The 24,202-nt window shown below is 41.9% G+C and overlaps 1 protein-coding gene across 1 annotated transcript in view; it reads right to left on the reverse strand.

Moving 5' to 3' along the window:
- Window positions 1-901: 901 nt before the first annotated feature.
- LOC103298005 (guanylate-binding protein 6-like) overlaps window positions 902-24,202 on the reverse strand; it is a 29,840-nt gene continuing 6,539 nt past the window's right edge. Inside the window, exons 5-10 of the mRNA XM_054721287.1 lie at window positions 10,565-10,810; window positions 8,162-8,442; window positions 7,290-7,502; window positions 5,782-5,884; window positions 5,247-5,440; window positions 902-1,358 (exon numbers count right to left, since the gene is read on the reverse strand). Of these exons, the coding sequence (XP_054577262.1) occupies window positions 1,137-1,358; window positions 5,247-5,440; window positions 5,782-5,884; window positions 7,290-7,502; window positions 8,162-8,442; window positions 10,565-10,810 (1,259 nt within the window). The 3' untranslated portion in view covers window positions 902-1,136. The remainder of the gene's footprint in view (window positions 1,359-5,246; window positions 5,441-5,781; window positions 5,885-7,289; window positions 7,503-8,161; window positions 8,443-10,564; window positions 10,811-24,202) is intronic.

Raw genomic sequence — 24,202 nt, forward strand, 5'->3', positions numbered from 1 at the left:
CCTCTGCCTCTGCGTGCCAGCCTGATCGCCTGTAACTGCCTCCCTCTGTTGGCCTGGTTGCCCCTAACTACTCCCCCCATGCCAGCCTAGTTGCTCCTCACTGCCCCCCCTGACAGCCTGGTCACCCCCAATGCATCCCCACCCACCAACCTGGTTGCCCCTAACTGCTCCCCGCCAATAGCCTGGTTGCCTTACTATCCCCCTCTGCCAGCCTGGTCTCCCCTAACTGCCGCCCCTGCTGGCCTGGTTGCTCCCAACTGCTCCCCATGCTGGACTGGTTGCCCTCATGGCCCCCCTGCCAGCCTGGTCACCCCCGCAGCCTGCTGTTCAGTTGTTTGGTCATCCCTCACTAACTCCATTGCTGGCCTGGTCGTAGGCAGCCATCTTGTGAGGGCATGAGGGTTAATATGCATATTATCTCTTTATTATATAGGATATATAATCTCCATTGTCAAGTTATTTAATGGTTACTAGAATTCTAGTACATGTATGTACTAAACTTTATATTAGCAATCTTTCCATTACAAATAATGCTGCAATGGATTTTCTGTGTGCGTGTATGTGTGTGTGTGTGTGTGTGTGTGTGGGTGTGTAATATACTTATGCACATGTATTTCCTAAAAGTGAACATGCTATATCAAGAATTGACTTGAATATATATTTCTTCTTTTGTGACTTTCAGTAACATTCTTGATGTTTTTTTAAAGGCAATTTAAAAAAAAAATTTTCTATCTCCTAAACCTTGACAGAGGATGGCAACCCTTTCTTGGGTGGGTCATACAGTGCTTGCTCCTACTACTTCACTCTACTGTTGTGGTATAAAAGTAGCCATAGATAATATGTAAATAAATGTGTGTGGTGGTGTTTCAATAAAACTTTATTTACAATATCAGGTAGCAGGATAGGTTTAACCTGTAGGCCAAGTTTGCCAACTTCTGTTATAATTTGATGCTTGTTTTTCAATTTAAATGAATAAAACCAACTCTTAATCTATCAATGTATGTCAGGCACTGATATCCTCTAGTAGGCACTTTTTATGTTTAAAACTTTCGTGAGTAAAATTAAAAACCATACACACTAAAAATAGGACAGAGCATATATGCACATTCTATAATTTCCTTTAAAGAAAACTAATCTTATTTAAACAGTGAGCTCAGGGCATTCAGACCCTTGCCAATTAGTTTACCAGGAATAGCTAGGGTTGAAGAGATTCCATCAGCAAGTGTGTCCAGGGCCCGTGAAATCCAAGGAGTTTTATCCTTTTTAGTACTTTCAATCAAATTTCTCAGACGATTTATCTCTGCCTCCATCTCATCAGATTTCTTCCTGAATCCTTCGTTAAGCAATTCCTCTTGGATCTAAAATAACGGGTGTGGAGAAAGGGAAAAGTAAATTTTTGAAAATCCCCATTTCTAAATAGTAAAATTTTATATGTAAGAATGTACATATAAATTTTTCTTTATTTTCTACATAAAAGTAGTCTCTCTTATTATATTACTAGTAGCCCGGTGCACGAAATTTGTGCACATTGAAAGGGAATTAGATGAAATATTTTAATATTGCTATTTGCCCTTTCTCTATAATAAAAGTGTGAGAGATAAAAGGAAATGAGTACAATGTATATGAAAATAATACATAAATTTATTAATAAGTAAACAACAAAGTGATATAACAATAACAAACTGATATAACAATAACAAACTCGTAATATAAAAACAACATTGATGCAAATAATGATTGATAAAGTGATTAAACTTATTCTAATATCTTCCTGTATACCACATTAAGAGTAAAAACACTTTCAGAGTGCTTGACTAATTTCCCTTGAGATGAAGTATTTACAGCTTTAACTTTAACGTAACATGCTCTTTGAACTCAAGAGAAAGCAACAGCTGTAACTGGTTTGGCTCAGTGGATAGAGAGTCGCCCTGTGGACTGAAAGATTCCAGATTCGATTCCAGTCAAGGGCATGTACCTTGGTTGCGGGCACATCCCCCGTAGGAGGTGTGCAGGAGGCAGCTGATCGATATTTCTCTCTCATCGATGTTCCTAACTATCTATCCCTCTCCCTTCTTCTCTGTAAAAAAAATCAATAAAATATTTTTTAAAAATACTTTTAAAAAAAAGCGAGAGAGAAAGCAACATATAACCATGTCCAAAAATGGGTTCAGGTAGGAATATTCCTACTCTGTCTAGAGTTTGTCCTTGTGATTTATTAATAGTCATCACAAATGCTGGCATAACAGGAAAATATCTTCGAATTAATTTAAATGGGTGGCCAGTGTCAAATGGGGACAAATCAATTCTTGGAATCAGAACAATCTCTCCCTCTGCAGAGCCTGTTAATATTTCAGCTTTGATAATGTTAGGTTGCAATCTTTTGATAATAAATCTGGTACCATTACAAAGACCCCATTTACTATTAAGATTTCTCAATAGCATGATGATTGCACCCACTTTCAATTTTAATTTATGACACGGCATTCCAGAAGGAGTAATACTATTAAGAAATTCAATAGGAAAATTTTCCTTTTCAGCATCATCTGTTGAGTCAAGGGAATCATCACTCAAATAGGCGTGAAAATCTCCATCAAGTATATCCAAAATTTCTTCATTTAATTTTTGAACGTGCTCATTTTTTGAACAAAGAATTGCATGTTTAGATATATTTTTAATATTATCTATAGATATACTATTTCCAAAGATGGCTTAAATAATAGATCCATTAAAAATCATTTCATGGGGAATTTTAATAATATCCATTCCTAAATGAAAACTGCTATCAAGTTTGCCATCTCCAAGTTTTACTAACCATTCACTATAAGCAGAATCTTCTGATCTCATATTTGTTTTAAGAGACAACTGTCTGAAACATCCCCAAACACTACAGTACTTTAAAACTTATTTGTACTATGGCCAATCGTATAGCATGGCAACACAAAAATCCCCTCTGAAAAGAACTTTCCCACCAAATGCAACATTCAAATTAGCGCCAGCGAGAGCTTTATATGAATGGCACGTGTGCGAGTCAAAGTTTATTTTTATATTTCCAGTGCGTCATATGTACCAGTTGGTCGGACGGATGGACAAATGTCAGTCACTTAGCCTTTTATCTATACAGTCATGATTTTAACTTTTTTAAAAATTATCCTTTAATACCTCCAAAGCACAATGAGTAAGAATCTGAAGGTTTATGTGGCTTCTATTTGGTTTCTAGGACAAAGTTCTTTCCTTTACCCACCACTCACTTTTCTCCTTTTACTCTTGAATGTTAATTCCAATATAATTTTTGTAACACCTCTTGAAAAGGATCCCACCAAGTTTTTGATAGTCCACATGATAAAACTTACAGAAAAATACAGCATGAGACTTTCATTCTCTCACTAAGTTCTTCATATAACTGTAATTCCTCAGCCTCTAAAGAATGAAAAAGGAAAATAAAAGTGCCTTCTCTCATTCCAAGGCCTTTCTCAGTCAGGCAACCACAAAAAGAAAGAATGAGCCTACAATTCATGCCATGTAATCTTTATCAGGCATAATTCAAATCAAATCCTATCATGCAAAGTCTGGGATAATTAAAATGTATAAGAGAACAGTGGTGACCTGGGGGAGAACTTATGAAACCTTGTCTCCTGCTTTTGCTGACTATTCTTTTCGTTATGCTAGACTCCAAGTCCCTATCGGGGACCTGGTCAGATGGCTGTGGGTGCTAACCCACGCCACCTGGATCCGTGATCGGGGACCTGGGCAGCCTGCTGCAGGCATTAACCCACGCTGCCTGCAATGGTCCATGATCCCTGATAGGGGCTTTGAGTCAGCTGCCACTGGCGATGGCTGACTTGAAGCCCTTATCCGGGACCTGGTCAGGCGGCTGGGGGCGTTAACCCACGCTGCCTGCCCCGGTCCCGGATCGGTGATGGCGGACCTGGGCAGGCAGCTGCCCTGGTCCGCGATTGGTGATCGTGGACCTAGACAGGCGGCTGTGGGCGTTAACCCACGCCGCCTGCCCCGGTCTGCGATCGGTGATGGCGGACCTGGGCAGGCGGCTGCCGGCGTTAACCCACGCCGCCTGCCCCGGTCCATGATCAGTGATGGACCTGGGCAGGCAGCTGCCCTGGTCCGCGATTGGTGATCGTGGACCTAGACAGGCGGCTGTGGGCGTTAACCCACGCCGCCTGCCCCGGTCCGCAATCGGTGATGGCGGACCTGGGCGGCCGTAACCACCTGCCCCAGTCCACCATCATGGCTTGGATCTCACTGGCATGGGTGCTGCCCTCTCCCCCCTCCCCATCTTTGCTGGTTTAAAGTGTATATTTGCTTCCGATTGGCTGGTGGGCGTGGCTAGTGGGCGTGGTTGGTGGGCGTGGCTTATGAGTGTGGCGAAGGTGCGGTCAATTTGCATATTACTGTTTTATTAGGTAAGATTAGAGGATAATATTTTAAGCAGACAATATCTTCTGGGTTAGACCTGATCAGTGAGAGGAAGGATAGTTTTCAGCCTTACTTAGCCAGGCATGAAGAAAAATGCAATAATGTGTACCAACCAAAAGTATGGATTAGGAGAGAACCATTATTCCACTTGTACAAATGGCATGGTCCCCTATATTGTAGAAATAATAATAGTAACATATAAGCTGATCAAAAAATCTGATGTAAACACTTTTAGATGAGAAAAAAGAGAATTCTCCCAATGTTATGTGGTGACTTAGGCAAACTATCCATACTTGGAGACAACCGAAGCAGGTTTAAGAGATGTCAGTTCCCCATATTTCTACATCTAGATATATGTGATAGTTTTAGGCCAGCATGGACCCAAATCAGGGTCTTTGCTGGTAGTAGAGTTCTGGATAACTGACAGCAATCTTGATGAAGTACCCAGTTGCTGCTTATATTAAAAACACCTGGTTAGAATATCTACTTGATAATCTATTCAAGACCTGTTTTAATTAGGGCTTCATGAGATCACCCTAGAATCCCACTAATGTAGAAACTCGAACTTTGGGGAGGCTATTTATATTCTCCAAGGACTTGGAGGACCCAAGGTCATCTTGGGCTCTCCAGAGTCTCAGTGTGGACAAAACTCAAAGGCCTCTTGGAAAGCCAGGATTCGGTACTTTTTGGTGAATCAAATGCAGTAACTAGCAGTAGTTGTTTTCTTTTTAATTTTGCATTAACTTTCACCTATTCCTTTCTCATTTACCAGGGTGATGACCATGAGCAACTATTGAGGTCATGGCCAGACTTACCTTCAGCTTGTGTTCCAGTATTCTTGTCTGTTCTCTCAGAGCCTCATCTCTGTCCTTCTCCAGCTTCTTTCTCAGTTGGACTATGTTTTCTTCCAGACTCCTATTTTGTGCCTCAATATGCTGCTGCTGCTCCTTGTGCTTCTGTATTAGCCGCTCCTGTTCCTTCTCAGCTTGCTCCTTCTTGGCCCGCTCCTCTGCCCCATGACAATTTTAGAAAAAGAAGAAAGTACAAGATCAGGCCTGAACTCTACCATTTTGAGATCAGAGAACAAATCAAATTTGAACGAGATGAAGAATCTCTGATTTCACCCAATGGCTACACCATCAAGAGCAGGTTTGATAATGTAATGGAAAAGACCTTGACTGTCTGGCTGACATACAACCACACTCTGCTTGTTATGTTCAGATTTGGCAGAATGAGAATTCCACAGAAAAAAGGAAAAAAAATTGTTCTTTTGGAAAGATCTTAATGTGATCTGTCAGAGAGCACTGCAGGAAATGCCCACCACACTGAGAGTTGCATCATGCCCGATACCTGCTATGGCCTTCTCCCCTTGGGTCAGGGCTTTATCTGCCTGCAGGATGGATTTCTCTATTGACACCTGTGACGTCAGGAAGCGTTGGAAGACCTCCGTTGCCTGAGGACCCAAGAAGGGACAAAGAACTTAGAGTTCCACTGAGGAGATTTGTTCTGTGCAAACAAGTCCATATGTGTCATTTTTACTTTCTGTTTAAAATGCTCCAGGATCCTCTACAAAGTGTCCAAGCACTTTACTGTAACCAAAGACTCTCCATGTCTTCCTCCACTCCCTCTTCCAGCACTACTTCTTTCCACATGCTCTAGGTCAGCCAGTGAGAATTATGTACTGTGGCACAAACCCATAACCCTTAGGTTCTGTTATGGATTTGCATGTTTACCTGGGGCTCTTCCCTTTGAATAACATTCAACCTGGACAACATGTACAAATATTTCAAACTTTACATTCCCTCCACTTCTGGGAGATTTTATAGACTACTAGAGGCCCAGTGCATGAAATTTGTGCACTCCAAGGGGGTGGGTCCCTCAGCCTGGCCAATACCCTCTTGCAGTCTGGGAGCCCTCAGGGTATGTCCGACTGACAGCAGGGAGTGGGCCTAAGCAAGCAGTCAGACATCCTTAGCGCTGCCACGGAGGTGGGAAAAGCTCCCGTCACTGCCACTGCGCTCACCAGCCATCAGCCCAGCTTGTGGCAGAGTGTTGCTCCCCCTGTGGGAGCACACTGACCACCAGGGGCAGCTCCTGCATTAAGCGTCTTCCCCCTGGTGGTCAGTGCACCTCATAGCAACTAGTCGTTCTGCTGTTTGGTTGATTTGCACATTAGCCTTTTATTATATAGGATATGCCCTATGTGAAATGTAGACTCTAATCTATTTTGCTACTCTCCCTAGGCACTTGCTAGATGTGCAAATTTAAGCAAATTATATAATGTGCCTGTGTCTCCTAATTCACATCTATTAAATGTGGGTAAGAAAATAAATGTTTCATAACATTTTGGATGGTCAAATTAAAATGTTAAGAGAAAGAGCTTAATATTCTGCCTATAAGTACTAACTATTAGTAGTAATTCGATATGTTAATTGTATTGTTTTTATTACATTTATTACCATCACCAGTGTATCCCAGAGTCACAGATACATACATGTTACCACTGTATGTAATTGTCCATTTATTTGACTTCCTCACTTTGAACAGTTTTGAGTGCAAAGATTCTGGCTTTCCATCACAAATCCTCAAAACATAGTACACTAAATGTCATGTTGTTAGACAATGAAATGCGTAATTTCTGTTCTCTCTCATAAATTTCAGAAATTTATACTCATTTTTGAGAATGGATATTTCTACTCTACTTAGGAAGAAAGAGTAAATAGTGGACCTTAAAAGCTAAATCAGTCATGATATCCCCATATTCTCATATTACCCACAACTAATGCTGTGCTCTCATATTTTCAGGAGACCCTCTTGACTTTAATCTGTAGTATCCCTATGTTCCCCTTAATTCTCACCTTCACTCCTTTTCTGGGTACTTCCATATATCGCCGTTCAATCCATTCCTTTGCTTTCCTGTAGTTCTTGTGCCCTCCAGAAACAGAGAAAATTCCTTCTGAAATACTTTCCATTAGGGCCATTGAAAGCTGATCAAGTACATGCTGGCAATATTTCTCAGAAACCTCTTCATTCTTCAGCAATAAATTCTCCTTCTTATTCTTTATGATTTCCTGTATGGGAAATGTAGATGGGTGTCACCAGAGAAAGGAACATAGAAGATAAAATTCCAAAGAATTTATTAGCTGGGTACTCTGTGGTCCTCTTAATAAAAGCATTCAGTCAGTGTAGCAAGAATCAAATTTATTTCTGACTCTGAAAACTCTCTACAAGACCCTGTTAAAGCTTCCGAACCTCCCTGGGCTTCATCTTCACCTGTGAAATGTTGAGATTGCATTATATATTCTTTGTAGTTCCTAGTAACTGTAGTATTCTGTGATTCTATCTTTGATAAAAATGATAAAACTAAAATAATATAAATAATTACCTGTTAAGAGAGTATGCTAAGGAAATCAAGTGTCTAGAAATAGGAGTGAATATACCTGGAGATTAACCAGCTCAGAAATGACTTTGAGGAGGTCAGGAATCATGCCACAATTCACTAAATTGTGAATTGTAAAAGGAGAAACCAATGCTGATTTTCTTGAGAGATCAGACAGATCTTTAATATCTTTCCCGAGTTTGAAGAAAAAGAAGTAAATATTCTCCCTCTCTGGAAAATCCAGACTACTTTATGCTGAACAGGAGATGAGCTTTGAGATGAATCTGTAGAACTGAAGGCATCATCCCAGAAGGGCAAGAATTAGTAAGGACAAATACTAAGACAAAGTACCGTGAGCTTCTTCTGAAACTCCCTCTGGTCATCCTTGAAGGAGCGCTCTAGGAAGATTGCAATGGCTTCCCTCTCACAGGCTGTGTGCAGGTCCAGCAGCTCCTGCAGGGTGTTAGTGGGGAAGCTCACTCTCTGGGCCATCTGCTCGCTGTAGTGGTCAGCTGCCTTCTGCACAGCCGCTGAGTTCTCAAGCTGGGCCAGAGTTGTCACTGCGTTCTCCAAACAAGGCACTGCTCCTTTATTGATGGTATCTACATATGTCACCACCAGAGTCCCCAAACCTGAATAAAATAGGAAACAGGGATCAATATAAATTTATCACTTAATGAGATCCAAGATTCTGAGATTATAATTCTGAAACCACACACACACACACACACACACACACACACACACACACACACACACATACACCTACTTCATTTTCACATTTACTCATTATTCTACTGTTCTACAGGACAACACAAAAAAGGTTAAATACCTATCTTTATCTAACATAATCAGAGGTGTCTATGAATAATTATTACACATTACACAAATAAAATAAAAATATACTACACACGTAAAGTAATAGGAAGGATAATTCAGATAATAGTTGTTCCAGATTCTTAAGCTTTCAATAGATTTCAGGTACTCAGAAACAAGTATTTATTTAAACTCCCAAAAAGTCTCTTTGAGAAAAACACTTACTATATAGGACTTCCCCTAGAAATACAACATACTCTGTTTTTATACCCAGTTAGTGGTTTTATTATCAGTAGTGGGATTCTTCTTAAATGTGGGATTCCAAGATATTAGTGATAATACAGGGAGTTTTGGGAAAGGATTTGTTAATCACATAGAAAATTATAAAGCACATATATATTTCTATATGGAGTATGAATATTTATAAGTATACATTTTTATATAAAATAAAGCAAAATACTAAAAACACATATTATCCTATACTAGAGGCCTAGTGCACAAGATTTGTGCATGGGGGGTGGGAATGTGTCCCTCAGCCCAGCATGCACTCTCTCCAATCTGGAACATCCCTCTCACAATCCAGGACTGCTGGCTCCCAACCACTCACCTGTCTGCCTGCCTGATTGCCCCTAACTGCTTCTGTCTGCCAACCTGGTCACCCATAACTGCCCTCCCTTGCCATCCTGGTTGCCTTAACTGCCCTCCCCTGCCAGCCTGGTCACCCCTAACTGCCCTCCCTTGCCATCCTGGTTGCCCCTAACTGCCCTCCTTTGCAGGCCTGGTCCCACCCCCCCAACTGCCCTCCCCTGCTGGCCTGGTCGCCCCCAGTTGCCCTCCTCTGCCAGCCCAGTCAACCCTAACTGCCCTCCCCTGCAGGCCTAATCACCCCCAACTGCCCTCCCCTGCGAGCCATTTTATAGTGGCCATCTTGTGTCCACATGGGGGTGGCCATCTTTGACCATATGGGGCTGCCATCTCTTGTGGTGGCCGGTCAATTTGCATACTACCTCTTTATTATATAGGGTAATAAAGAGGTAGTATGCAAATTGACCCTCATGCCCTCACAAGATGGCTGCCTATGACCAGGCCGGCAAGGGGGTTCATGAGGGATGACCAAATGACTGAACAAGCAGGCTGTGTGGGGCGACCAGGCCAGCAGGGGTGTTAGTGAGGGACGACCAAACAACTTAACAGCAGGCTGCGTGGGACGACCAGGCCAGTGTGGGGGGAGAGGGGGGGAGAAGCAACCAGGCTGATGGGGCAGGGAGTTAGGGGTGACCAGGCTGGCGGGGGGGGGGGGGGTGCAGTTGGGGGTGACCAGGCCAGCAAGGGGGGGAAGTTGGGGGTGATTAGCCTGGCAGGCGGGGGGGGGCAGTGAGGTGCAACTAGGCTGGCAGGGGGGCAATAAGGCATGACCAGGCCAGCGGAGGTGGCAGTTAGGAGCCACCAGGCCAGCAGGCAGTTGAGCAATTAGGAGCCAGAGATCCAGGATTGTGAGAGGGATGTTGCCATCCTGGTTGCCCTAACTGCCCTCCCCTGACAGCCTGGTCACCCCTAACTGCCCTCCCTTGCCATCCTGGTTGCCCCTAACTGCCCTCCTTTGCAGGCCTGATCCCACCCCTCCCAACTGCCCTCCCCTGCTGGCCTGGTCGCCCCCAACTGCCCTCCTCTGCCAGCCCAGTCACCCCTAACTGCCCTCCCCTGCAGGCCTAATCACCCCCAACTGCCCTCCCCTGCGAGCCATTTTATAGTGGCCATCTTGTGTCCACATGGCAGTCGGACATCCCCCAAGAGGTCCCAGATTGGAGAGGGTGCAGACTGGGCTGAGGGGACCCCATTCCTCCCGTGTATGAATTTTATGCACCGGGCCTCTAGTAATTAAATAATTAACACATATGAGACCCACTCAGAAATATGGTTTTAGAAAAGAAGACTCACGATTCCCAGTGACCTTGACTCCTTCTCTAAGGGTCTTGGTCTTTGCATGGGTGAAGATATAATTACAGAAATTATCTGATTGTTGCCGGAATTTAGGATCCAGTTGGCTTTCCAAAATATTCTCAATTTTGGCTAGGAGACTTGTGTCTTGTGTTGGCCGGTCAAAGACAAAACACTTCCGTTTTGGAAAATAACACCTGATACACTCCCTGGGTATGTTGGAATTTTTAGCTTTTGGATTTAAACCTGAGGAAAAGGAAAGCATAGTTACAGTCAGCACAGTCTTGGGACAAGACAGCTAAATATTTTTATGACTGGAGTTTTTTTTATCTTTGGAGATTTCTTTGCTCATAGATTCCTTTAACATACTCATACAAATTATAAATTAAACACATATGAATGACATGTTACTGAAGAGAAATTTTAGGAAACATGCCCAAGAAAAATAAATTTATGGCTGGTATCCACAAAATCAAACATGGTGACTGGATTACCAGATGTTTATCTAATGAATGATGGTCAAATTTCAATTTCTGGTCTACTCTAATCTGGTCCACTCTAATCAAAGTAAACTGTAGGAACAAAATAAAGAGAAGTTACAAAGACAATGGAGTAATAATTAACATAGGACATATGGCACCTTGTTCAGTTAATGGCATTGATTGAATTCATGTATTACAAATAAGACTAGCTATTTTTTTGCAGAAAATATATAGACTAAACTCTACCTAATGTAATCTGAAAACTCACCACTACTCCAAAAAAAATTGGTTGTGTCAAGTACTCATCTACAAAAATGCAATTAATTAAAGTAAGTTATTAACTTAAAATAGTGACAAAGTGAATAAATAAATTAGCATAAAAAGGAGGATATAATGAAGAAAGTAAAATAAGAATCTGGCTGTTTTCAGAAATAATTTTTAAAAATTGTTTCAGTTCAAGATGCGATGTAGGAAGATCCTCAACTCACTTCCCATAGACACACTGAAACTATAGCTATGTATGAAGCAATTTCTTCTGGGGGGAAAAAAACAAAAAACTAAAAACTGGTGGAGCAATCCCTTTACAATGGGTAAATGAGATGGTAAACACATTGAAGTGGGTAGAAAAGCTGAGATATAATCTCACCATAAACCCCACCCCCTGCACAGCGACCCACGGTCTGGAAGGAACTCAAAACCTAGAGCTTCTCCCTGAAGAGTGAAGGGTTTGTATCCCATACCAGGCACGCCAATGTTTAAAAGAAGCACTTGAGATGAGATCCAGAACATCTGGCTTTGAAAACAAGCAGGACTCACACCCATAAGACACATGGGGCTGTGGTGAGTTCTTAAAGGGTTCACATGCAGACCCACCCACCTCAGGGCTCAGTGCAGAAACTCTTTGAAAACAGAAAAAGAATTATTTGCTAATTTTAAAGCATTGGACTGAGGGGAAAGGAGCTGCTGTGATACTCTCTGGGGAAAGAAGCTGGTGGATGCCATCTTCTTATTCTCCCTCTACCTTCCTAAGGCCAAGGGGTACTACCATTTTTTCTCTTTTTGTTTCTTTTCCCTTTTCCAGTGGACAATATCTTTGTATTCTCCCTCTGCTGTGCTCCACACTACCATCATCTCCAGGACAGAGCTTCTAAACATTTCTGATCTTCTAGTTTTTATGCTTTGTGACCCAGTTTTTGTGTCTGCTATCCAGGAGATGTCCCATGATAGTCTGGCTTTGGAGGTGAGAGGATTTATATTACTAGGTCCCAAGGCACTGTAATAATTGAAGAGACAGTTCTTGGCACACTACTACTCTCAGGGCACTGCAGAGATGAACTGAAACACACCTCCAGTCTTTCCGAAGAGTCTTCTTTGCTTGTCCAGGAATTTTGGCCTGAGGGCCAAGCTTCTGGTTTGGCACACTTACAGGGGACTATGGAGGTGCTCTCAAGGAATGCAGTCTGGTGGGCACAATCTTTATACTCTTCCTCTGCCTTATTCCAGCTTACTGGTATCTTTCAGAAAGGACCATATAAACTTGTCTGGGGTCCTGATTTTCGTGGTTGCTGCCAGGGACACCTCTATATCTCCTGGTTATGGTGGCCAGAGAGCTAATACATGTGTGTCCCACAGGCCTGTATCCAAGGGAGAAAGAGTTCTACCACTGCCAGGGCACAACAAAAGACAACAGACCCAGGAGCTGAGTCTTTCTGCAAGATACCTGTTAGCTTACATTCAAGCTATAGCCTGAGGGGCAGGTTTCTAATTAAACAAACATCTAAGGGCTGACTGTAATCCTCTCCAGAGAAGTCAGAGGGCAGGTATTATATTCATATTGTTCCTCTGCCACATTCCAGAGCGCCAGCATCTCTTGGAAGGGAGTTCTTAAATGTGTTCCATGACCCACTTCTTACATTTCGTACCCTGGTTTTTGTGGCTGCCACACAGGGGATACCCCTTTATTGCCTGGACCCATTAGCCAGGGGTGCTTGTGTTCCTGTGTCCCATGAGACTGTACAAATCAGAGAGACAGTTAGTGGCAGACCACCACACCCAGGATCCTATACAGATAGAAGATTAAGACACCCCCCTCCTCAGTATTTTTGGAAAAAAAAAAACAACACAAAAATCAACTTTCTTGTCTTGGAGCTTGTGCCAAAAGAGCAAAATTCAGATTTGGCACAATTAGAGGCTATACTTTTAGGGAACAGAGTTTGGGGGAAACCATCTTTATAGTCTTTCTCTGCCTTGCTACAGCTTAATAGCATCTCCCAGAAAGAAGCTTATACTTTTGTCTGGAGCCCCAATTTTTGGGACTACTGCCCAGCAGATACCTACAGATATCTGGCTTTGGTGGCCTGGGGGTTTATGCTTATAGTCCCATAGGATTGCATTTATTTGTATTTTAAAAACTCTGCTGCCTGAAGATCTGACTTCCAGTCAGCCTGAATTTAGGTGCAGTCTACCCTTTGAGACACTGACATATCATGTCACACCCTAAACTAATGGGAGCATTAAAAACAAAAAAAAAAAATATGCTGCTGGGATAATCACAAAGAGTTGAGAAACAAGCCAGAGCAAGGGCAGGCTGGACAATAAGGTTCATCTACAAAAGGCCACTACTTCAAGAACAGGAGAGGTGGTGATTTCATCTAAAGCACAGAAACCAATAGAGAGAGTCAGTCAAGATGTGGAAACACAGGAATATGTTCCAAATGTGATATCAAAATTAAACCTCAGAAAAAAAACCTTAATGAAATGGAGATAAGTAATTTACCCAATAAAAAGTTGAAAGTAATGGTTATAAAGATGGCCACCAAACGAAAGAAGAATAGATAAAACACTGTAAGAACTTCAACAAAGAGATATAAGATATTAAACATTACCAAGCAGAAGTTATAGAGCTGAAGAATATAATATCTAAACTGAAAAATATAGTAGAAGAGTTCAACAGCAAACTAGATGAAGCAGAAGAAAAATAAGTGAATTTGACGACAGGGAAGAGGAACTCACCCAATCAGAGCAACAAAAGGAACTAGAGAGGGATTCAAGATGGTGGCATAGAAAACGTCTAAACTCACCTCCACACACAAATATACACCTACATATAGAGCAATTCCTCCTGAAAAAAATGAGGGCTGATTGAATAACTTTTACACAGCAAAATGAGAGGGATCATAAAGAGAAGGTGGTACCTATGTTAACGAAAAAACCATTGAAACCTGTAAAGAATTTTAGTGAGTTTATTTGAGCCAAAATGTCGACATATGCCGGGAAGCAGAACCTCAATGAATTGAGATAATGCTCCGGAGAATGCAGGGTTACATCTATATTTATACCTTGAAATCAAAGAAAAGGGACGTAGGTGAGTTACATGAAATCCATTGGTGACAGATTAGGGAGGTGGGACAAAGCAAAGCGGGGAAACCTCTGGGATTGGGTGAAAAGTGAAATGATGGACATGTGCTTCTCTTACAGAGATAGATACAGGATACTTTAACGTAATTAACAGTTGACAATTAACTTGATAACAATAACAATGAAGGAATGTCCCGGTGCCATTTGTTGTGCCCTGAGGGGTCCGGGGTAAAAAGGAAGTTACAAGTTACCCAGACATCTCACAGACATCTCACAGATATGTTATCTTAGAGGCAAAAAGGCAAATGGGCTCAGTAAAGATCTAAGTTGACCTTTGTCAGGGAAGATATCGGCCTAGGACATGACTGCCCACTATAACCTGTTTGTAGTTAAATATTTAATTTTCAAACCATCCTTTGTGGTTATTTCAGGTCTCTGAGTTTGCAAGACTGCCACATAGGCCTCCCCTGAGCTTGTCAGGTTAGCATGTGGCTCCTTCCGTTCACACATTCCCCTTTTGGTCATAAATCAATCCAAAGGATGCATTGATGACCAACCTTTTGGTTGGATAATGGAGTCCCACGGTGCTAGGAAGGCTCATTCCTAGGATGTCTCAGTGTCAGCATGTCTCGCTGAACAGGTGGACCACTGGGGATGGGGCAAGACCATAACCTTAGATGGCATTTAAGGTCGAATTACATATATATTTTAAAAAGGCAGGTAAATGGGAGGCAGTCAGATCCTATATGTCCTTGTTAAAAAGTATTCTGGATCATTTCTAATTTTGAGCCACCATGATCCGAGTCTTTTTGCTGTTTGTCTTACATTCTGCTTTTCTGCATCTAATATAACATTTACATATCATGAACAAAAGTAACAATAGTAAACCAATAACACTGATTAGGAACAGAAAATGTCTAATACTAGACAAGGAAAAGTCTAAGGGGAACAAGCATCACAGCCAACTGAAAAACCCTTTACATGTATTATCATAATTTTTATTAAGCTAATTATATGTTTTCCTCCTTCATCCACTGTCATTCGTACCTTATGATATGTTTGGCCAAATGAATTAAGACTCCACTATTTCATTATCTAGAAGTTCTAATTTTCTTCTGGCCAATTAGTTCCCATAAAAATGGCTCCATGGGGAGGAGTTCAATTTCCCAATACATTGGTTTTTTAGTATCAATATTATCATAGGTTTTATGAACCTCAGGCAAAGTTATTTTGCCTATAATTTCAGTATTACACCATATTCCAGTATTATTTAAAGTAAACGTGGTGTTATTACAGTAAAAATCAGTTATTATAACAGAAGAGTTTTTTAACCCTTCCCAGCAAAACGCCCCTTTCCCATATACCATATGTTGTTATTCATGGGGGTAGATACAATAGGCCAGGACTGGGTGAATTCAGTATTCCCTATGGATTGAGGGCATAACCATTCACCTTTCCAATTTTCACTGACAGTGAGATGGGTTCACATTGTTTATTATTTTTTAAATATGGCCCATCAACTTCCCATTGGAAGTATTCTAGTATTATAGAGGATAGTCCTTACGCCAGCCAGTTGAACTACTGGGAATTTTAAGCTTAGGATTTAACTCACACCTGGGCTTTTAAAAACACAATATCGTAGATCACATTTCCCATTTAAATTTTTTCCAAATTCCTGGGGAACCATATGAGTCCCATTAAGTGTCTGGCCTGGGCTTCTGCAGCCATTATAGTTGGCCATTGTTGCATAGCCACTTCAGATTCTTTGCATTAACATAGACAATAGGCCCTGTTGAGTTAGGGCACAGGCACATTCCCATTGTTGGGTTTGTGCATAAGTTTTTAGAGTCTGTTCTATCCATGAAACTAAGGCTTTATTGTCTTTCCATGCTGCTTCCCACTGTTTTTCCTTCTTCCTGAAACAGCATTCCCTCTAGATGACCTATTTGAGATAAAAATCCTTTTCTAATGAATGATGTTCTTCATTAGCTGCAAGTTCAGCTTGTCCCAGGATACCAAGGCCAGCCCCTACTCCTCCAAGTATTCCCCTTTTGCTTCTTTTAGGGAGACCAATGTTGTTGGATCCACCAGAAATATTGTTGCCATTGGGTAGCTATGACTTGGGAGCAGTTAGGGTATACTGAGTGGAGCCAAAAATGTTGAGTTTCCCATGCCATAGTTAAATGAGTGAAGGAGACTCCCAAATGGGCTAGAGTTTGAGTATTTATAGGGCTCCTCAAACATCCAGGACACAAGGACGGTGGGGTAATTATAAACATATCTACCCACCAAATGATGTCAATAATTTCTGAAATGGGGACCCATTGATTTCTTTCTTATTTCACAGACATCCAGCCATAAGAGCATGGCTGGTGAGTCTGAGGACATGATATGCTATGACAGATAGCACAGGCTGCTGCAAGCTTTTGGCCATTATATCAGGGTGTTTTTCTTAGTTATTCATCACCCATCTCTATAGCCATACAATATTCATCCAGATTACATCCATATACAATTCTACCAGTGGAATTATCAGGGAGGTGTTCTTGGAGGTATTTGCCTAAGGTGGGTCCTTTATAATGGATAGAGCCAGAAAACAACAACAACCACCAAAGCTTATATTGATAGTAGGAGAAGACCAATGTGTGGCTAACAAGCATTAATTTCACGATCATACCTGATAATCAGAACATCATTGTATACTAGGTGGGAAAGATTAGCAGGCATTTAGATTAAATTTTCATATCTAATAAAGGAAGAGGTCTGGGGAGGCAGATATTGTTTCCACTAGGGAACCATAAGGATAATAATAATATGAAAATCATTTTATATACATTCAATCAATAACCATCAGTTGATATAAAACAAGGTTCAAGCAGTATCAGTTTGTGATCATACAGGCCTTGTTGATGTCATCTTGGGATAGCTGTCTGCCTCCGTGGTCGGCGACTTCTCGTCCTCGGCGACTTCTCGTCCTCGAAAGGTCCCAGCTGTTCCTTATCCTTGAAAAGTCTTTGATCTCCGCTGCAGACGGAGATGGGGTCAGAGATGGGAGTAGACGTCCATTCATAGTCAAATGCCTTTTTTAAATGAGAAATGTGAATCCATGAGCTACCTCCTTTAAGTTTAGTTGCACATGGGTTAGTTAGTAATACCTGGTAAGGTCCCCTCCAATGAGGTTGGAGAGTCTTTTATTTGGTGTCTTTTCCAAGACAGCAAATCTCCTGGTTGTAAGCCATGATCTTTGAACCCTTCGTCTCCCGGGAGCGCACTGTGAAATGAATCTGTTACCAATTTGTTAGTTCCTACAATGCAGAATGTCTGCTCTTTACTTTTCCCTATATTCTGGAAACAAAAGATTTAAGAGTCAACAATATTTTAAATAGAATCATAAGAATAATTATCCTCAATTCATTTAGTCCCATAGTTGTTTTTGTTTATTTATTCCTTGAAGTTCTATAAATCTTCATCCAGTTCAAAATATGACCTGCTTAGAAGCCTGCAAGTTAAGAGTAAATCCGAGTCCTTTTCATGGATTTTTCTAGACATATATACCTACAAATGCATCAGAATAAAGCATTCCACAAATGACAAAAATTTAAAAGTAGCATGGTTATAGATTTGATAAAAACCTTGCTTTTCTATAAAATATAACATTCCAAGACAACAACTTCTTGGTAAGTAATAATCCCTGTAAAATGACATAGAGAATAATATAAAATTTGTATACCTTTAGATTCAATTATAATTTCAACATATAAAGAATAATATGCAAGATTTTAAAATGAGGCACAAGGCTTATTGCAAGCAGTGTATTGAGCATTGAAAATAACACATAAACTCCCAATATGTGAAACGCAAATACCCAGAGTATCACTGGCAGACGCCCCCACAGGGAATCATGACTCTTGGCTTGCCGGTGTCCCTGACTGGACACATGCTACCCTCCTAAAGTTTCCTGTTTGAACTTGGCTCTGAGAATCTTTGCAAGTTTCTTTCTGAAGCAGAGTGCCTTAGCAACGCACGTGACCTGTCCTTGCTCTTGATTGGAGCTCAGGCACACAGTCTTTCCTGATTGGCTAATTCAAAGGGAGGGGTTGGCCCTTGCTCTTTCAAGGGGAGCATCAAGCCATGCGGCCAACATGGCGGCTGCCAAGTCACAGTCCAAAATGGAGGCTGTCTAAACTATTCTTAGACAGAAAGGATGATTTGTTTATTCTCACAACAAAGGAAAGAGCAAACTGAAATCCCTAAGAGATAGACAGCCACAATTATATTTCAGACAAACAGACAGAAATCTCACTAGCTGTTTTTGGAAGCTGAACCCTGAGAGGGAGAGCAAGAAGAGCCCCCAAGATTAAGAATTCTTGGCAGCTGCTGGGACGTTCTTGCAATCTCTCTCACGCTTTCAACCCCACCACACACAACTAGGCTTCCCCGAAGTGGGACTTGCCTTTTCTTTCAACAAATTAAACAACAACAGAGACACAAAAACATCAACACTGTTATTAGGCGCGCAGAAAACACACTAAGAATTTACACCAGAGAATGTCTAGCATTAAAATTACCAAAGCAGTGTCTTTGTCCCCGGTTTGGGAACTGCCCCTCTCTAGAATTTCAGTCCACTCCCAAAGGACTATTCAAAAATGGCTGTAGACATTTGTTAACTTCAGAACAGTTCTGAGACAGTCTCTGAAAATCTTTTTATTAATTTCCATCTATAGGAAGAAAAAAAATTTTTTTTCTTAGAAGCTTCTAGTTTCCAAATCAAGATACGCTTCCCATATACTCATTCACTTTAATTTCAGAGCCGGCATTTTTTTTTTTTTTTTTCCTGCATGCAAAATATTAACATAGGTACCCCAAACAAACTGCATTTTTTCTTTCTGGCCATTCCTCAGTTAATATGTTCTAGTTAAATTTTCTCATTTCTGTTAAGTACTTGCAAGTAAAGGCTTCTTATCAGGAGTATTAAATGAGGGCTGGGGTCTTGGGAGCTTCTAGCCTTGGAGGCATAATTTCCCATGTTAATTTTTTTTTTTTTGGATATCTGTAGTCTGAGCAAACTTTAGATATGTTATGGAGTAGGTCAAATGTGGCCTCAGTTTCTCTCCCGGCTGTCTAAAACCACAAAAAAGTTTTTGGGGCCCGGGCAGACCAAGCCTTTATGGTGGCCCCCTAGAAAAGCCATTTAGTTAATTACAGTCGGAACTTCCAGACGGGGCTCCTGCATTTCTGACACTTCCACAAAATTCTTAGTCACCTAAGAACACCTCAGAATCGGACTATTCTTTAAAAATAAAAAAGTGTTGCCCCTTTATCTTCGGAGCTGAATGAGTTCAGCTCATTTATACGGCGAAGGTTATTTTTGCTCAGACTCTCAGCAATTCCAATTGAAAAGCCAAAATCAAAACCAGCCACCCATTTTTCCTCCAGTCCTGCCTAAGCCTGGGTTCTGCCAACCCTTAACCTGGGGTTTTGTCAACCCTGGTTCCACCTCGAGGATTTTAAAACACAGCTCAAATAAAGTCAGAGACCCTCTACCAACAAGGGACGGTCCTGGATCCGAGAGATCACTCACCCACGTTCACCCAATGGGCGGAGAACCGGTGGGCTCAACGGGCCCTTTGCTGGATCCTAGCTCCAAGTCCAAGTCCAAAGGATGATCCCGGGTGAGTTTTCTTTGGAATCCTGCCGACTACGCCAAAAATGTTAACGAAAAAACCATTGAAACCTGTAAAGAATTTTAGTGAGTTTATTTGAGCCAAAATGTCGACATATGCCGGGAAGCAGAACCTCAATGAATTGAGATAATGCTCCGGAGAATGCAGGGTTACATCTATATTTATACCTTGAAATCAAAGAAAAGGGACGTAGGTGAGTTACATGAAATCCATTGGTGACAGATTAGGGAGGTGGGACAAAGCAAAGCGGGGAAACCTCTGGGATTGGGTGAAAAGTGAAATGATGGACATGTGCTTCTCTTACAGAGATAGATACAGGATACTTTAACGTAATTAACAGTTGACAATTAACTTGATAACAATAACAATGAAGGAATGTCCCGGTGCCATTTGTTGTGCCCTGAGGGGTCCGGGGTAAAAAGGAAGTTACAAGTTACCCAGACATCTCACAGACATCTCACAGATATGTTATCTTAGAGGCAAAAAGGCAAATGGGCTCAGTAAAGATCTAAGTTGACCTTTGTCAGGGAAGATATCGGCCTAGGACATGACTGCCCACTATAACCTGTTTGTAGTTAAATATTTAATTTTCAAACCATCCTTTGTGGTTATTTCAGGTCTCTGAGTTTGCAAGACTGCCACATAGGCCTCCCCTGAGCTTGTCAGGTTAGCATGTGGCTCCTTCCGTTCACACACCTATGTTAACCCTATCCAGACAGGAAGACCTGTAGCAAGGAGGGATATCATTGCAGGGCTCACATAGGCAGACATGCCTCCTCTGGAACACAGAAAAACACACACAGTGATTTTAAAAGCACTTCGACTATACATTTTAAAAAATCTACTAATGACTAGATGCCTGTCAAATGTGTAGGAACTGCAGGAACTCTCCAGGATCTGTGGGAATTCTCTGGGATCAGAGTTGCTAGCCAGCACCATTGTTTAAGTTACCCTTCATTACCCTCCTTATATAGATAGTGGGGGCAGAGCTCAAAACAAGAGCTCTAGCAAGCAGGCAAAACCTACAAGGCCTGCCCCAGGGCTATCACAGCCAACACTGCTGCAGCCCTGTCTAGTGCACTTCCCCATCCCAAGGCACACCCAGAGTCATGCAGCCAGGGTCACCTCAGCAAATCTCCACTGCAGCCCCAGACAGTTGGTTTCCCAGAGTACCAACAGCCCCCCCTCTCATAATGACCTCAGTCAGCACCCACTGTAGGCCCTACCAGTCAGCTCTCTACAGTACTCCAGAGACCCATATCTCAAGCTGCCTCAGTCATCTGCTGTAGCCTCAGGAACCCCTGAAGTCCTGCATGCTGAATCACTCAGCCAGTGCCTGCTGAAACATCAGCCAGCAGACATCCAGAGGACCCCAGGCACTGCACAGACACTTCAGCTGACCTGCCAAAACATCCAGCTCATACAATCTACACAGAAGTCATTCCTGCACAAGGTCACTCCTTAAAGACTCGGAGAGATAGCTGTTTCATCTAATTCATAGAAGCAAACACAGAAAGTCAAGCAAAAGGGAGAAGCTAGAGAAATATATTCCAAAAGGAGAAAAAAAGGAAACATATTTTCACAGAGGATAGAGGAATGTTGCAAAATAAGGGAAAAGAAAGAGGGGGCAACCACCTGGGCTTTGAGCTTTGAAATTAATACTGTGTAGTTTAATGTCCAATGAGGAAAGCACTGGGGTCCTAGATTAAGGGAAAGGGTCTCTAGAATACATAAAACCTCAAGACAAAGAGATCAGTGCCACCCTCTTTAGGGGACCTTTCTGTATCTCCTATCTTAGCCAGGGGAGACAGAGTCTTAGGAATAGAAACTTAGAATTAGGAGCTTTAGAGATAGTGTCTGTTTACACTAAAGTTTTTATACTTATCACCTACCACTTTTGCCCATGGCTTCATTCTTCAAATCCTTCTAGATAAGAACCAGGGAAAGGAATCACTCTTGCCCCCTGCTCATCAAAAAATAATTTTTGAATCACTATTATTATGACATTTTAATGAGTGAAATATTTTAATTTATTTTTATTGTTATAATCTATATATATCAAAGCTTGTGCTACCATTATGACTGATCTACCAAATGACTGGTCGACTGGTTGCTATGATGCCCACTGACCACCAGAGGGCAGATGCTCAACACAGGGGCTGCCCCCTGGTGGTCAGTGCACTCCCACAGCCAACTTCCCGAGGCCAGCCAACCTCTCGTGGTCCCTCCCCCTGGCTGGCCTTCCCCGATAGGCCCTGATAGGCCCTGATCACTGGCCAGGCCAAGGGACCCCACCCGGGCACGAATTCATGCACCAGGCCTCTAGTTACCATATAACATACTAGTTTTAGGTGTACAACATAGTGATTTGATATCTGTATATATTGAAAATGATCACCATAGTAAGTCTAGTTAACATTCATCACCATAGATGGTATATGTTGGAGATTAAACCTTTATCAGTGATAACATTTGCAAATACGTTCTCCCATACAGTGGGCTTTCTTGTTGTTTTGTTGATGGTTTCTTTTGCTATAAAAAAGCTTTTTATTTTGATGTAGTCCCATTTGTTTATTTTCTCTGTAGCTTCTATTGCCCTAGGGGCAGTATTGGTGAAGAAGTTCTTTCGGCATATGTCTGAGATTTTGCTGCCTGTGGATTCCTCAAGTATTTTTATGGTTTCCCGTCTTATGTTTAAGTCCTGTGTCCATTTTGAGTTTATTTTTGTGTATGGTGTTAGTTGGTGATCTAGTTTCATTTTTTTGCATTTATCTGTCCAATTTTCCCAGCACCATTTATTGAAGAGACTGTCTTGACTCCATTGTATGTTCATGCTTCCTTTGTCAAATATTAATTGAGCATAGTGGTTTGGGTCAATATCTGGATTCTCTATTCTATTCCATTGATCTATATATCTGTTCTTGTGCCAGTTTAGAGAACAGTGGCTTTGTAATACAGCTTGAAATCTGGTACTGAGATCCCTCCTACTTTATTCTTCTTTCTCAGGATTGCTGGCTATTCGGGGTCTTTTTTTATTCCAAATAAAAAAGACAGAGCGGACATTGTCCAGAACCACCAGAAAGCTGGCTGAGTGGAAATTCTACAACTAGAAGGAAAGAGAAAAGACACTGAGACTCAGAGGAGCTGTGGATAGAGGTGCAGAGACCCAAGCGCGCGGACAGGGTAGGCAGCTGAATACGTGGCTGGCTTACTCGCAGCAGGCAGAGAGGGCTGGCAGCAAGTGCACGGCTAGCTTTCTCGTTTGGGAGGGAAACAAAACCTCCTGACTGCACTGAAATCCAGTTCTGGGTGAGACTTTGGGTACCCAGACTCATTCGGGGAGAAACTGGACTGTCTGACAGTGGGCAAAACTTAGAGCAGCTTTCTCTCAGAGGTGCGTGAAGCCATTGCCGCAGGACACTGAGACACAGGGACCTCTTAGGCAGGGCTGACAGGAAACCAAGGCTGTCTGTTCCACCCTGAGACTCCGCCCCATCCAAGCTGAGCACAGAAGCTCTCCCAGTGGAGACACACTGATCCTCACAGCCAATTGGCCTGGAGTTCAACTCCCCCCAGTGATACTAACAACAATCTAGGCTTAACTACAACAAGACTGCACACAGCCCACAAAGGGGCACACCAAGAGTGTCCACCTCATGTAACTGGGGAGGCTGAGCCACTGAGCCCTGCTAGGACACCTAGCACACAAACTCACTCTATCAACTCAGGGAAGCAGCTAAAATGCGGAGACAAAGAGGCAGGTCACAAATGAAGGAAATGGAGGAAAACAAGTGACTAGAGATAGAGTTCAGAACCATGGTTATAAGGTTTTTCAAGAATTTCCTAGAAAAGGCCAATAAATTTAGCCAGACCCTTGAGGATATGAAAAAGGATCAACTAAAAATTAAGTATACACTGACTGAAATAAAAAAGATTATACAGACACCTAAAAGCAGACTAGAGGATTCCAAAAAACAAAGATTTGGAATACAAAGAAGCAAAAAACACTCAACTGGAAAAGCAAAAAGAAAAAAGAATCCAAAAATGTGAAGATAGTGTGAGGAGCCTCTGGAACCACTTCAAGCGTACCAACATAAGAATTATGGGGGTCCCAG

Source organism: Eptesicus fuscus, chromosome 9 (genome assembly GCF_027574615.1).
Source record: "Eptesicus fuscus isolate TK198812 chromosome 9, DD_ASM_mEF_20220401, whole genome shotgun sequence".
Taxonomy (NCBI): domain Eukaryota; kingdom Metazoa; phylum Chordata; class Mammalia; order Chiroptera; family Vespertilionidae; genus Eptesicus; species Eptesicus fuscus.